Below are 17,180 nucleotides of genomic sequence, written 5' to 3'. Positions count from 1 at the left end.
GCAAGAAAAAGTAGTTCGTTCAACTAGTAAAATGACGTCATCCTATATTTGTTAACCAATCACATTATTCGTCTGCGGAAACTCTAGTGTATGAATATAAAGTATGCGGTTCTTGTTGTTTGGGATTGTGACGCTGATCGTGTAATTTGACGTGGCGACTACGTATTCTGCAAATTTATCCAGTCCGATTGCTGCAAAATTGGTGACGAAAAGTACGTAAGTGGTAAGTACTCGATTGACGAAATACAACAGCTGAGCAAAAATCGGTGAATTGTGAAAAAAGTCTACGGCGAGATCTGCAGATTTTTTCAAACATGGATGAAGAAAAATGTATGTAAATTTGGTATTTCCTACCAATCTGATTTTCAGCTGACTTTTTCCCGGGAATTTTCAGATTGTTTATAAGTTAAAGATGCGCACCCGTATTCAATGTTTTGAAGGAGATATTTATTATCAATTTCTTGTTTTGGGATTTATCACCCCGATGACACCGTTGTTAGTGAATGACATCCATTGTTTGCTCATGGAAAATCTGTAAAAAGTGCGCGCCTTATAAATCATACAAATTTTTACGGACGTAAACTCAGAAGTGCATTTTAATAATTTCTTTCCCATTTTAACCGTGAAAGTGTTTATTTAAGATATAACTCGACAGTGCACTTGTAGTTATGTAATACTTTGACTTTTGTTACCCTGATATGCATATACTTATGTATGTATATAACGTTATATACACTAAATTATAAAAAAAAAAAAAATTTTTTTAATTTGTGAATGTTATTGGAAACATTTTTCGTTTCTTTAAGACAAAACAGATTATGAATGGTAATATGAAATGTGTTTCTTGACAGAGTTCTTGATGCAATATCTGATTATTGTTGATATTATTATAGTCTGTCCCAAGATATTTTTGCTGCATATTTGAACGATTTTTAATAAAAATACACATACCTGTGACTGAAGTGCAATTAAAATCGATGGAAGGGAAAATTCCCAAGATAACTTCATTCAAACATTATCATTTTTCCCTCGTAACAATTCACAGGAACGAAAACAGATTTCCTACGGAGATTTATAATGGGGAATGTTGACATCTTTTCTCCATTCGGAAATACTCGGGACCCCTCGCGCAATTTTTCAACGTTATCATCCGGGCGTCTTCATCTCCTTGGCAATGGAAAAACCTCGTAGACTTTTTATTTTTAGCCGTGTACTGATACCCGACAAGCTAGAGGGGGCGTTTCAAAGGGGAAATCTTGGGATTTTTTTATACTATTGAATGAACATCGTCTGAACCAAGAGGTATTTATAAAAATTGAATAATTTAAGAAAATATGCGGCAAAAATATCTTGGGACAGACTATAAACAATAAAATGCTTTCTTTGGTGATTCTTGCCGATATGAAAGTGGCGACATTGCAGAAAAATTGATAACAGCGTTAACAAATTAATAAACTGATTGTGAAAAGTAAGTTAATTAACTAAATTACTGTTGATATACATCAGTATGTTAGATAAAAGGAGCAGCCAAATCTTCTACTATGGGAATCTGAGTCTGACATCATTGTCATTAATGAAAAATATCTTTGTTTCTTCTGTTTAAATGACAATTGTTTATTAAAAAATCCAACTCTGACGCTACAATGAAAATTGTATAACCACGGAATCTTGAAGCTTTGATTCTCACTTTTCCTTAGATGACATAGTGTACTTATCTTCTTGAAATTCTATCGAACTTAGTCAGTAAAATCTCTATTCCTTTGCAAATTATTTGAATTGATTCTTTTTTTGTTTGCTACATCATGTATTTATATTTTCAGAGATGACTGAAGTAAGTTCCTCACAAGCAGGAGATTTAGAGACAAGCTCGGGAATATCTGTTGTACACATGCCCTCGCTCAGTCAGCCCATACAAGTTCAGTCTGTCATTCATTCCAACACACCATCTGTCATTCAGACGGCGGGACCAAACGTTCAGACCATTCAGGTGGTCAGGGTAAGTACTGGAGTGTTGTCAAATTGGTTGAAAATCATATAATCGATTAATCGGCAGAATCGGTTGTCTCTTACCAACTGATGATCAGCCAATTATCGAATGGGAATTGTTATGCAAACCAATTATAATTGATTATAAACTCTCAAATTGATTATCGAATATCGACAACCTTTCCAACTGATCATCGATTTAATAATTGATCAAGGTTACAACTGTAACGTATCGTGTCATGTCATGTGAGTTGTGGGCATTCATTAAACAAAACCTGTGACTGTCGGACTGAGAACAATCTGACAATACCCCACCCGTAACTCCATTTCGTTTACTTGCACTTTCAAATTAAAAAAAAAAAAGATCAAGTGGCAAAACATTCAGACCATTCATGGGGTCAGGGTATGTATCATGTCAGGTTTCATGCAGGGCTTTAAGCAAGTTTGAAGGTAAGAGATGAATTACTCCTTTAAAAACACTTTTTTGAAACTTTGAAAAAAAAATTCCTTCTGCCTCCCCTTATTCAAAGGCCAGCTAGTGGGAATCTGTTCAAAATGCTGTTTCTGGTGCCAAATCAATCAATCAAACAATCAATATCTCATGAATGAATTATTAGTGTAATATAGACAGAATTATTAATAATTTAAAAGTTGTTAAATTGCTTCTCTGTGTATGCTCAGTCAGTTTTTTATAAAATAGACTGTCATATTGGAATTTTGGGCTTTGAATCATTAACCATCATCCTTGCAACTCTGTGTTGTACAAGTTTATTGTTGATGGATATTAGTACCTCCCTGAATGTAGAAGAGATATCATATTGTGTGTAAATAAATTGGAGATTGAGGGTATTTTTGCTTGTTTGATCATGTTGATAGTGAGGTATATTTGAAAAATACTTGTTTTTATAAATGAAAGTTACATTGATAGTTAAGAAAAAAATGAATAGGAGAAATTCATGTACTGCTAAACAAGTTTGTGTACTTTGATATGAAATCATATATGAACAGAAGTATGAAACAATGTCAAGTGTATGTTTCTCTTATATTACTTGTTACAATGTTTATTTGTTAAACAGGAATCTTTGTGATTTGCGTTAAATTTACAACTTGTATATTGAGTGCGGTTTTGGTAAAAGAATAAACAAGGGTTGTACAATACTGATTGTTCTGTCTTATCCTCCAGGTAGCACCAGTGGACGAGGATTTGTCAGATGATTCTGAAAATAAAAAGCGACGAGAAATGCTCTCAAGAAGACCTTCATACAGGTATGGTAGCTCATATACAGCTGTTCAGACTCCTGGGTGTAATAATTTATGCATACACTGTAATATATAAAAAAAGGTATCGTATTCAATTATGGTATCACAGTGCAAAAATTATCTCGCTACGAATTCAGGGTATAGAATAAGTCTGTTCATCAAAGTTAATTTCTGTTTAAATGTCACCTGCTTGTACATAAAGGATTAATTATTGTTTTGAAAAAGAACAAAATAAATCCAAAGCCCTTTATCATGTTTCTGATTAATTTTATCATTTCTAGTTGGGTTTTTCCTTTTGCAACATAAGAAACTGCTTTCTTTTAAAAACCAAAATACTTAGGTCACATAATATATATTATGACAGATACTCACTGGATTGTCTTTATAACTGACAAAAAAGACCATTAAACAGCTAGTCTATCTATATATGTAACTTGAATACTCACATTATGTGTATTATAAATGTTAAACAAATACTTAGAAGTTGACATTAAACTTGAATGAATTAGACTGTATAATCATCAATAGATGGCAGAATCTTACAACATGTAAAGTCAGGTGTCTTTTATGGAGTATTCCTTGACTTTCATCTCATTTTGTTTTCCAGAAAAATTTTGAATGAGCTATCTTCACCGGTTGCGGTGTCAAAAATAGAGGAAGAGTCCAACAGTAGCCAGAGTCAGGATGGAGACTCCCCCGAGGGGACCTCTAACTTGTCCGGGGTGCAGTACCAGCAAGGTAGTTGTAAGTGAACAAACTACTCACAATTACAATATTACAGTAAATTCCTTAGTAAACACCAGGATTTGATATTTGATATAGGCTGAAAATTGCAAGAAGGACACCTTGGAGAATTTTATTTTTTTGACAGATATAAACTATATGCTTTTTAAGGAAGGAGTCTTCTCGTTATCAAACATATTTCTTATAATAAAAAATGAAATTTTGACACAGTCAGACGGATCATATTACCAAATGATTCTATCAGTTTAATCAAATTTGACCTTTTTGTTTTCGCATAAAGGTCAGGTCAAGGTCACTACCTTTTTCCTCAACGTAATGGATGATAAAAATAAGTGTAGCTCTTTGTAGTTCTGTTGGCATTTGTTAAAGATTTAAAGATTTTATTCTTCAATGAAATGATAGAATATCAGAATGTCTAAAAGCTTATACTACTAAATTGGAATAAACATTTATACTAAAATTGAGATTGCTTAGCCCGTATTTCCTCTAATTTTCTTAAATTTTGAAGAAATTTTGATTATTTTTTTACGCTTCCAATAATAAAATATTTCTGATTTTTATATATTTTGAAGACTCTATATAAAGATATAAATTGACAGAAATTCAAATATATTGACCATTTAATAAGAGAGAAAAACTAATTTCGTGATTTTTTTTACAAAAACCAATCTATAGAATGGGCGTTTTAAAAGGCTTATAAAAATGTAATTTGATAGGCAAATCATATTTTAAAAACATATTCTGAAACCCAAGTATCATATCATTAGTTCACTTTAGTAAAAAACCCCAACAATAATGTTAATGTTTTTTAAAATGTTAAAACAGACTCATTAATCTGCAGCAATTCTGAATTGCGAAACGTGTGATATTTTCCTACGCCATTATTACGTCAAAAATATAGTCCTTGTAAGATATTAAACATTGATTACTTTTTCTATGCCAGAGTTGTATGATAGTAAAAAAGAAAGAGAAATATACTATTTTAATTTCCTTTCAACTCGACTTAATGAAAATTAATCAAATTTACGTTTGACAAGTCGAAAACCAGAAAAGACTCCTTCCTTAATCCATTTTCTATTTTCTTTGTGTAAATGCAGAATGTACATAATGAATTCAAAGCCAACATGTTATTCTGACATTTTCATTGATCCCTCTGTAGTTTTACCTGCGGGCACCATACAGATTTCTAACTCTGATGGAGTGGCAGTGTCCCAGGGCCTTCAGACACTGACCATGACCAACGCCAGTCCATCCACCACCTCCGCCACCGGCGCCACCATCGTTCAGTACGCACAGGGACCTGACGGACAGTTCTTCATCCCTGGTACGTTGTCCATGTTCATTTTCATGCAGTACCTGAATCAAGCCTTCAAGTTTTTGTATTAATGGTGGCAAAATTTCCTTACTACAGATTTGACATTGTAATTTTCACTATAAATGTCTTAAATGAGTATATTTACAAAGGGACTAATATTATCATTAGGAGTATGGGATAGTGGAATTGCACCGAGGGGACAAGATTCACGGTCTAGGATGAGGCTTGGCCGAGTCCTAGACTGTGAAATTTGTCCCCTCGGTGGAATTTTAAGAAATGATGTCTGACAACTTTCTGAAATGACATTGAAAACACTACTTTTGGTTTATCCCTCCGCATGCTTCTAATAGTGCAAATTAAATTAAGAGCATACAAAATTTTTTTTAATAAACATATAATAAATTGTAATTAATTAAGCAAAACAAATACTTAATTGATAATCTCAATTCATCTTTCTGCATTTCCCGACAGCAGACAACATTTGTTTACGTGTCAAAGTGGCGTAGTAATACACAGTGTAAGACAGAAAAATCTTGCACTGGACAAACCGATCTCACACCGAACATAATGCGAGAAATTGGATGTCTCCAAGATATGCATCTAGATTTATTTTCAAACAAGATTTTAAAAAAAAACAGAAGTTGAAGTATTCTCTTGAAATGTGTTTGATATGTTTGCATGCTTAGTAAAAGTAGTATTTTAGTGAGACATAAATGTACCAAACCAATATTAGTAAAAAAAATTTGCAAAGATTTGCAAAAGAAAAGATGCTGTGCTGTATTTTCAATGTTATTTATTCTTTCAGACATGTCAGGAACAGTACAAGCATACCAAATAGCAACGTCGGGGGCATTACCACAGGGGGTAGTCATGGCAACCACAGGAAGTGCCATGTCCAGTCCGCAGAATCTGTCTGAGGAAGCGTCACGAAAGAGAGAGCTACGACTACTGAAGAACAGGTCTGTGTGTTATACAAATACACTGCCACAGAGTCTGTCAGGGGTGGCAGAAATTATACCAAACACAAATACACTGCCACAGGGTCTGTCGGGGGCGGGGGGAATTATTCAAAACACAAATAGATTTGCTACAGGGTCTGTTCTGTGGTACTTTTTTAATAAAGAAATCAGGAGCACTAGGATATGAAATTGGTTAGTCAAGTGATCTTATCCTGCGAAGCCTGAAGGACTTTTCAGAAGATGTGATCATGTACAAACCATGTTCTTAACCTGTTGAAGTTTTCAACATTGCCGTTTATTACTTATATTTCCATTTTCTATAAGTTAACTCGCTCAGATTCATTAACATAACTGTGTATTTATGTTTTTAATTTATAATGTTATTTTAACAGTAACACTATAAGTCTGTGTTATGGTCACTGGTCTATGGGTACTGTCTACTGGTACTATATTGAAAATAGTTTAAAATGTTGGTTGAATGGTTGGTTTAATCAGTCTTTATTCCGTTGCAGAGAGGCGGCTAGAGAGTGTAGGAGAAAAAAGAAGGACTACGTCAAGTGTTTGGAAAACCGTGTGGCTGTGTTAGAAAATCAAAACAAGACACTGATCGAGGAACTGAAGGCCCTGAAAGAACTCTATTGTCAAAAGGAAGGGTAGCGGTGGCCAAGGGGAGATCACTCTTCAGTCTGACAGTGCTAATGTGAACAAGGCAGATATGTCGCGTGTCCATGTTATGGCGTTATGACGCGACGACACCAGGGGAATTCGGGCCAGAGATATAGTCTGTATTTTTGTACTGAGGGAAAGAGAGGCCAAAAGAAGCATTACATTCATCATGCGTACATATTTCTTCAAGATTCTTCACTGGGGTTTTTAGAATGCAAGATAAAATGCATTTAATACATATATGTATACATCTGCCTTCATTTTTATCAGAATATTTCATTTTTTTAAATAATTTGTATTGAGTATGATGTACTGAATGCAAGGTTTAAATACTGCCCATTAACAGAAGGTATTCGGGTTGAAAGATCTCATATTTTGCATGCTGATACTTTAGACAACATTTCTCTCATTTCCTGTCAAGATTACGGTACTTTCTTGCTCTGATCTGTTGGTCTGTTAAAAGATATTCAGAGTAAATTAAGCTGTTTAAATGTGATTTATTTTTAAAAGTTCGCATAATAGAAAAAGAATTGTTAAAGTCTTTGCCCAGTAGCGTGGGTGAGAGAAAAGTTGTGTAAAGCATTTTCAGTACTCATTTTCCCCTCAAAAATAGACATGTGTAATTCATGTGCAGCTTTAAATGATGTTATTGTTGCGATTTGCTCAGATGTTTTTTCCTGTTTAATGCTTATAGATATTATTCTCCTGCCAATTTTGGATAGTTCAGTGATGTTTGCCTTACTAGTTTATTTGGAAGGAATATGATTTAATTTTAGACAATGCATCCCCATGTAATTCTGTTCTTTTCACACCCTACCTTTAAATATTGGAGAATTTTTTTTTAATGTTACTTTGATTCTTTGAATGCATGACAGGCCTTTTGTTTTTTTACTGAGGAAAAAAATATTTGATGCATTTTTCATATGCTTCTAGGAAAGAAAACTATTTAGAAATCACTTGGTTTATTCAGTTGGAGTTTTAGTTGTTTCTGTCTGCTTTTAATGAAGGGGAAAAAGATGAATTTGATTTCATTGCTTACTTCCCCCATCAGACCTTCTGTCCTCTCAGCACTTACTGATGCTTGAAGAAACCTGCCTTGGTTGACTAAAGAGCAAATTTTAGATCAATATCTGTCAAGCATACAACATTTTGTTGGTGACAACTAATAACAGTCTTAAGTTTTGTTGTCTTAGGTTCATGTTGTTTTTGTTATGCAATGTGTAATTGCACCATTGTTAGAATTTCATTTATTATTATATATATAAAGATGAATATAAAATGTATTGTAATAAGTGCAACCGTAAATGCATTTCCCACCTCAATCAAATCCCTAAATATCCCAGCTCACTTTTGATGAGGAAATAAGTTGGCAATTGTATTGTGAAGTGCATTAAATCTGGTATTGATGTTACTGACTCCTACAATGTGATAGAGAAGACCAGAGTAGCTTACTAATATAATGTTTCAATTAGTGGTTGTTTTGATTCACTGCATAAAATTTTTCTCTTTACTCGTCTTTTACTTCACAATGAAATGTCTGGGCAGAAGATTTAATTTGTATATATTTAGGAAGAGAATTTTACAGGTGACAATGAACCTTAGTTTGAGTTCGTAGCCATGAGATTTGTAGAGTTTTTATTTGTATTCTGTTGTGTCATAAAAAAAGGAACACTTGATGTTTTCTTTCCATGTTTCAAAACCCTAAACATTTAGATATCTAGATACAAGTCGGTAAGAAAAGGTAGCTCTCATTTTTAAGAGGCATTGGAAACCAAATGTGAGTGGGGAATTTTTAGTCAGAATGCAGTGTCGGATGTGACTCTGTTGAATACATATTTTTGTGTGTTTAGATATCTTGGATGAAACTTTGTCCATTGATATTGTTATGTATGTTATGAAGAGAATCACTTGATATTTTAATAAAATACGTCAACAAAATTTTAAAATGATTTTGTTTTGTTTTTAGTAAGATATGAATGTTCATGTTTCAAAGCTAAAGATATTTGGATTTTTTTTTTAAGAAATGAACTCAATGTCTACCCAAATTATACAACTATAAGCTGGGTTTAGACAGTTTACGCTGGATTATAAAAACGTAAATTGCTCCAGCCCAGGTTATACAAGTATAACTAGGGTAGAGTCCATTCCTAATAATTTAGTTTTCTGTAATTTACCGTACAAATTGAGTGCGCTTTACTAAAAAAAATGATATAAATCTGTTCAAAATTCAAACGTAACATCAAGCGGATTAGTACGTTATTGACGTTAGCGCACTTTGACGTGTCTTGTGACTTGCAAACCAGGTTTAATATAAAAATTGAACTTAATTTTTTTATCCAATCAAATGCCACGTTACAACCAGAATTAGATTATTACCAAATAATATTTTATGACCCAAAACATCATATTACAATCTATAGTGTACATCTGATGGTGGGTTTGTTGACCACCCAGCCTCCTTAATTTCCACCTTCGTCGTTCGAACATTTTTAACACGTATCATATTAGAGTTACAGTTCTTGATCTGATTGTAAGAGTTGCTTTTATATATGTACATGGTATAGATCAACCGAAAAATAAGTGACCTGGAACGTTTTGTGCGGGTCCCGAATTTTTCCCATGGGTGGTCCTGAGGAACAATTTTGTTAGCCGGGGGAGGGGGGGGGGGGGTATATGGCCTATTTCTGGTACGTTACTAAGTTCGTGTGATGGGTGGAATTCCTTGACCCGTCCTCCTGCATGACCCCCTCTAAGATCTTTGTGGCTCTGGAATTGGAACTTTTATAAACTTACCTGACATAATATATAATGTAATAATAACAATATATCTTCACACATGGAAACTTATCGATTTGACCGTTTCTTTAACTTCCAATCTATCTTTACTGTAAGACAAAGCAGCACTAAATGAACCATATACTTTGTAGGTTTATTTTTATAATCTTTAAATACAAGTATTCATTGTTAATGCGTATATTTACTATGAAAAATATCAATGTACATTTTACGTAATTGCACACATCCTACCCAGTACGTCAAATTCACCTGCAAGTGCGGATTATGAAAGAGCCTTTGCAGAGGTACATATATGTATCTCTCAACAACATTGGAATTTTATGAAATAAGGATTTAAAAAGTCTTATGACAATATTGATCTTTATCTACTCATTTATTTCTTATGAAAGACAAATTATCGTTCACGTAACAACAACGTACATTGATTTTGGTTACCTGATTTGAGATTTTATAAACCAGCGAAGACTATTAAGATATTAAAGAGGCGTGGAAGACCTTGATAATCATTCAATATTAATAAGAGTACATCATAATTAAAATTTATGATCGCCAATTTATAAAAAAAAGTTTTTCAGAGTTTTTTCGGAAAGGCCCGAGAAGTTGCAATTATGAAGTAAAAAACTAATAAAATGTGAGGTGGGTTTTGAACTCTTGACTTCTATACTGCTTTATGCTGCATGACAATAAGTAAGTGTACCATTGTAGATGGGGAAAAGAGCAATCTGATTAAAATACGCAGATCAGAAAGATCAGAATCTCTCTGCGCCATGCGCTTATATAGAGATCTGTATTTTAATCAGATTTGAAGAAGAGGGTTTTAACACCCCCCCCCCCCCCCCTAAGTTCTGAAGTTGAACTTGCCGCCCAATTTTACCTTTTCTCAATAATCTCCCTTAATATCCATGACCGTTCATATAAAATCCCCGTTTTGTAGAATATGGATACTTCGACGCCATATCGTTTTCTAATCGGAAATGGTAAAATGCGTTGCCGCCATCGCTCGGTGGCGACTGACGTTCCAGTAACACTGACTGGCATATCCGGTGATGCCGGTTTATGTTAAGTCATATTAATAAGGATGCTCCGTTTTATGATTATGTGATCACAAAAACAAAGAAAACAACAGTTAAAAGAAAAAAAATAACAATAACACACACCCCTAAAGACAATAACATAGACAGAAACAATAAGTCAATAACCAGGACGAAAACAACATAGACAACAACAAAAACAGAAACATTGGTTAAACAGACATTAAAAAAAGAACAAACAAACCCCCCCCCCCCCCCCCCCAAAAAAAAAACAATAGCACAGACAACAACAAAAACAGTGAGACATTAAAAACAAAGAAAACAATAGCACAGACAACAACAACAACAAAGACAGCGAGACAATAAAGTCAACATCCATAACAAGGTAAACAACAAAGACAACCAGTCAACAAAAACAACAAATACAAACGACCGTATTGACATGAACGATTGAGATGCATCAGCTCTTCATTTATTAAACCTGCTGTTTATTTAGAGGATGTATAGCGGAAACTGATATACACGTGTACGCGTTAAGATAACTTCCGGAGGAAAGAAAATCGGAATAAGTCATACTTGTAATAATATAACTTCCCTTTAATAATCCTCACTGTTCGATGTTTGTTGCATTTGTTCTATACCCATTAAACAAGAGGCATGTGGCTATTCGGACCCTATCATGAAAGTGTGAAACGGGTGAAAGATGTTGACAATGATGGATTATGGAAAATGTCAAAAACCCAGCAAAACAAATCCTAGATGTACGTAGAAATATGAATATTAAACTAATCCAATTCACAAAAATTAACAGTGAAAATTAATTGTGAAAGAACTGGACGGTTAAGTCCATTTTTGAATTACCTGTATAGATAATCTCCTTAAAAAGGATCTGTTTAAAGATAAATAATTTAATTTCACACTTAAGATATTTAGACCTTTGCTAATGATATATTATTGCGAAAAAATCATACCTAAAAATTTAAGGTAGATATTATTTATAGTATTCAGCCACCGTAGGCTTATTGTATCAATTGTGTGTATGATGTGTGACTCTCTGCAAAGTAAACCTGATTGTTATTTTGCAATTCAAGATTTAACAAGTGACATCAAAATAATGTATGGAAATAATGGAATCGTGCCATACCAGGATTTGAGTAGTTTCTGTTTAAAAAGACACAAGATTTTAAACACAAAGTTGCCTAGTTTCTGACCGCCATTGTTCTGAGCATTGATTAAGCTGTATTTGGATTAAGTTTTCCCCAGGTTTTGCCGCTGTATAGTTAGTTGCATGAACCATACACTAAACTTATATGTTCTGTCATGGAATAGGTATATATCTACACCTCAGATCAAACGATCAATGAATTTAAAATCTGACAACTCCACATGTATGAGCACGACTATATGCAAACATGCCCATGTTAAATAAATACAAAATTAAGGGAAGGGGGGGGGGGGGGCATGCAAGAGGACGGTGATTGGGAAATGCTCCCACCAGTTAAAGGCTCGCATAGATCTGGCACATTGTCGCAGATATCACCGTGTAGAAACCTGAAGGGGACTCCAAGTATTTGACTTGCAGACGAAAATTGCAAAAATCAAGATGGCGAACTTTGTGGGACGATGGGGAGACACTGGCGATAAGGAAAACTTTGAAGAATTTGCCACCGCTATGGGTAAAAAAATTTCGTTATCGAGAGTTAAATGGTTATTTACAGATAAATTATATAAAAGATCCTATAAATTAATACAGGTATTTTCTTTATCTCCTACGTTGTTAAAAGTAACTGCTGAAAGAGTATAATATCAAGTGACAAAATAAAAAAAATGTAAGACGCGTCTAAAATAATCTTCTTTAATTCACAATTTGGTCAAAAGATATACTTTCTATAATGCAAGTGCAGGGCGTTAGAGATAATAATTACATAAATGGTACATACTTGCTTCTGCAATGAACTTTAAATAAAACCACAAAAATGATAATTCCACTTTTAACTTTTGTAATGTTAATTTTCTAAACTTCGAGGTAGGTCTGCCCTAAAATCAAGTTCTTTGATCCGCTCAAAAATAATAAAAAAAAATAATAATACGGATCTGCTCACGTATAGATTGCTACTACCTTCTAGTATCTACTCACGTAAATCGTTCTACATTTACCATCCACTCACGTAGATAGCTACTACCAATCTGCTCACGTAGATAACTGCATGTACTTTCAATCTGCTCACGTAGATAGATAGCTACTACCAATCTGCTAACGAAGATAGCTACTATCAATCTGCTCACGTAGATAACTGCATGTACTATCAATCTCCTCACGTAGATATATAGCTACTACCAATCCACTCACGTAGATAGCTACTACGAATCCACTCACGTAGATAGCTACTATGAATCTGCTCACTTAGATAGCTACTACCAATCAACTCACGTAGACAGCTACTATGAATCTGCTCACTAAGATAGCTACTACCAATCCACTCACGTAGATAGCTACTATGAATCTACTCACTTAGATAGCTACTACCAATCAACTCACGTAGATAGCTACTACCAATCAACTCACGTAGATAACTACTACCAATCCACTCACTTAGATAGCTACTACCAATCCACTCACTTAGATAGCTACTACCAATCAACTCACGTAGATAGCTACTACCAATCCACTCACGTAGATAGCTACTATGAATCTACTCACTTAGATAGCTACTACCAATCAACTCACGTAGATAACTACTACCAATCAACTCACGTAGATAACTGCATGTACTATCAATCTCCTCACGTAGATATATAGCTACTACCAATCCACTCACGTAGATAGCTACTACGAATCCACTCACGTAGATAGCTACTATGAATCTGCTCACTTAGATAGCTACTACCAATCAACTCACGTAGATAGCTACTATGAATCTGCTCACTAAGATAGCTACTACCAATCCACTCACGTAGATAGCTACTATGAATCTACTCACTTAGATAGCTACTACCAATCAACTCACGTAGATAGCTACTACCAATCAACTCACGTAGATAACTACTACCAATCCACTCACTTAGATAGCTACTACCAATCCACTCACTTAGATAGCTACTACCAATCTGCTCACATAGATTGCTACTACCACTCACGTAAATCACTTATGAATCTGCTGTTGGGAATGATTTTTAATGATTTACTTAACGTACACGTAGCTTTTTGTGATCCATTAATTTTGCAACGATATTATTCTTCAAAGTAACTCTATTTATCACCATTAGCCCTTCTCCCCAACCCCCCCCCCCCCCCTCTCTCTCTCTCTCTGTGAAATAATGTTTACTTTTTCTGTTTTGAAGGTTTGCCGGCAGACATCTTGGAGAAATACCGGGCGACCAAACACACCATTCAATACGGCATCAATGGCAACACATGGACCATGAACCTCTCCAGCACCTTCTTTCCTGGAAAAGAGAAAGTCTACACTTTTGAAATCGGGAAAGAGATGAATGATACTGGTTTAGATGGCAACCCCATTAAAGTGAGTTTGTTTAATTAAGCTTGTCGTTTTTGTACAGTGAATCTCGCGAATCTGCAACCCAGTTGGCATAGTGACGTCACCATGACGTATGTTATAAACATAGGACCAAGATGTTGTTATTCATGAGGTGTATTCGTTTGGTCGATTGAAGAGCTGCAAGAACAATCCTCATTTGCTCGTTTGGAGTGTGGGCACTCTGGATGCTAGATACTACTTATTTATGTCGACATGCAGCTTATTTATGTTGACATGCAAGATGAATATACTGACATGCAATTTATTTATGTCAACATGCAACATGGTTATGTTCACATGCTTCTTATTCATGTCAACATGCAACTAGTTTAGACAACTATCTTGCATGTCAACATATTTATCTAGCATGTCGACATATTTGACCGAAAAATAACTTGCACACAAGGGGCAAGTATGCCACCATACATAAGTTAATATATATGATTTTATTTTACCATGGATACAGTCTGTGGTAACTGTGGTGAGTGACAACGAAATCTCTGAGGACATGAAGGTAAAGATGGGCGACTCATGGAAGGACTATAAGGTCTCCAGGAAGGTGGACGGGGACACAATGACCACGGTATAATGTCTATTAACTGATCGATATATCAATCATTGAATTAATTGATTGATTTCTTCAAGATGAAGGAGATCAATAAAAAAGTCTAGCAAAACATTCGATTGATCATTTATCTTATTAATTTATTGACTGATTTAATAAAACTGGGGCTTAATTACAAGTATCAATGTGTTAGTCTCAGACAATTTGATATTGTGTAAATAAATGTAAAAGCAGATAGTACAACGGGTAAGATAACGCGAGCTTATTTCATTAAGAGTTTGATACCTTGAAAAGTTTTTACTGCAATTTTAATTTTCAAAATAGTTTGATGCATATCATACTAGCAGATGCATTATATCAGCGTAAAGCAAATAATTAACACTTATAATTGTTCGTTTATCTTGAAGAAATTCTGTTATACTTTTGCATTTTTTAAAAAATCTTTTATTGTTTTCACCTCCGTTTTTCTTGCAGACTGTATCAGCTTTTGGAAAAACTATGAGCAGCAAACAGAGAAGATTGAAATAAATGTCGTGTAACAGTTCATTTAGTTCTGCCATCGACCGAAGGAAATATTAAGAGAGGTGGATGGTCGTGGCCATTTTCAAGCCATAATAACCTCCTTTACTTGGAGAGCTCTGCATGTATAAAGATATAAAAATATGCTTAAAATTCAAAACATGGATGATTTGTTGGCCATCCAGTTTCTTTAAATACGATCGCCATATTGGTTTTGAACAATTAAATAATGTCATACACACCAACTCCTCATCTCCAGTTTAAATTCCCTAGCAGTTATGTATAATCAATTATTATCAATAGAAATATGCAATTTTTGTTGTTTTTTTTCTTTGTAACAATCTGCTTAAAGGGGCATGGTCAGGATTTTGGTGAAAAATTATTTTTCCGATTTAAATATTTACAATGAATCATAAAGGCATTTTTAATAGGCAACCAAAATTTGATTGCAATTTGTTGAGTAATAAGCGAGTAACAGAGCTTGAAATTCTTCGCTATGAAAACAAAACGTTTGTTTACATTATGAATGTTGCAGTAAAAATTTCAGTTTTAAACCTAAAACGAATTTGTTAAACGTTGGGAACTGTTTATCTATGCTTAAAATAAATAAAAAGATAGACAAATAAGCTGGAAAAAGATTTTTAATGGTATATTGAACCTATGTAAACAAAAACAGGGCACGAGCCTTGTTTACATGACAAAGAATTGTGGGCCCTGTATCTTGCTTATAACTCTACGAATGACTCTCAAATTTTATTTGATTATTAGAAATGCATTTCTAAAGCATTGTAAATAATAAAAACCTTAAAATAGAATTTGACCAAAATCGTGACCATGCCCATTTAAGACCACCCTTACAATCGAGTGTAAAAAGGAATGGGTGGTTTTAATCAAACTGTTGTTTGTTACATTAATTTAGCTATGGTAAATTTTGAATACGCTGTCAAGACTAATTGATAAAACAGTGCTGCGTTTTCCAGTGGAAGTCGTAAATATTTTCAGTCTCGCAAAATAATCTTTAACGAACAAAATAAATTATATAAAACAATTAATTCACAAATTTTGATTTTCTTAATTATATTTCATCGGCATTAATTGAATTATTGAACTGTTAGTAATTGATCGGGATTTATTCAATGGTTATAACTCATAAATTTTTTGTTTAACGTTTGATATATATTCAGAACTGACTAGCTCGAGGACTTTTCTGCACGTTTTTCACATGGGTAAAAATTGTATGGAAAAAATCAAAATACATTGTATTTGAAAGCAGTCACATTAAGCAAACTTTATTAGAACCATTTTAACAAGACCTTGGACTTTAAGTAGGGCGGAGCTATCTACTTCTTTCGTCAAAACAAGTTAAAAATGACACGGTTTCAAGCGAAATATGCACTGATTGCGTAGTCTTAGCTCAAAAGCCAGACAAATCTTGTTGATTTCAAAGAAGCATGGCTGAGTGGCCGGCAATGAAATAGACAGGCCTACGTCACATTGCTATTTGACACAACTATCCAAAGTCCAAGCTCTTGTTAAAATGGTCCTAACTTAGTTTATGACCCAAAACATGACATTACAATCTATAGTGTAGACAGAATTAGATATTTTATGACCCAAAACATGACATTACAATCTACAGTGTGGATCTGATGGTTGGTATGTTGACCACCCAGCCTCCTTAATTTCCACCCTCGTCGTTCAAACATTTTTAACACGTATCATATAAAAGTTACAGTTCTTGATCTGGTAGTTAGAGTTGCTTTTATACTTGGTATAGATCAACTGAAAAATAAGTGACCT

General features: G+C 34.2%; 1 protein-coding gene and 1 pseudogene across 3 annotated transcripts; both read left to right on the top strand.

Moving 5' to 3' along the window:
* The first annotated feature begins 77 nt into the window (after positions 1-77).
* On the top strand, positions 78-8,876 carry LOC128162080 (cAMP-responsive element modulator-like). 3 transcript variants are annotated; one of them, XM_052825277.1, is made up of 7 exons: positions 78-223; positions 1,821-1,996; positions 3,170-3,252; positions 3,854-3,984; positions 5,150-5,314; positions 6,111-6,264; positions 6,777-8,876. In XM_052825277.1, exons 2-7 carry the CDS (start codon positions 1,823-1,825, stop codon positions 6,919-6,921), a joined length of 852 nt encoding a protein of 283 aa, XP_052681237.1. In that variant the 5' UTR covers positions 78-223; positions 1,821-1,822; the 3' UTR covers positions 6,922-8,876. The 3 variants fall into 3 exon arrangements, with proteins under 3 accessions (XP_052681237.1, XP_052681235.1, XP_052681236.1); XM_052825275.1 differs by having other exon boundaries at positions 79-223; positions 3,854-3,990; XM_052825276.1 differs by having other exon boundaries at positions 190-330; positions 3,854-3,990.
* Positions 8,877-12,203: 3,327 nt separating this feature from the next.
* On the top strand, positions 12,204-15,697 carry LOC128163033 (fatty acid-binding protein homolog 5-like; annotated as a pseudogene).
* Positions 15,698-17,180: the final 1,483 nt, after the last annotated feature.

Source organism: Crassostrea angulata, chromosome 9 (assembly GCF_025612915.1).
Source record: "Crassostrea angulata isolate pt1a10 chromosome 9, ASM2561291v2, whole genome shotgun sequence".
NCBI classification, from domain to species: Eukaryota; Metazoa; Mollusca; class Bivalvia; order Ostreida; family Ostreidae; genus Magallana; species Magallana angulata.
The sequence above is the reverse complement of the archived record's forward strand: the minus strand, read 5'-3'. Positions and strand labels throughout refer to the sequence as shown.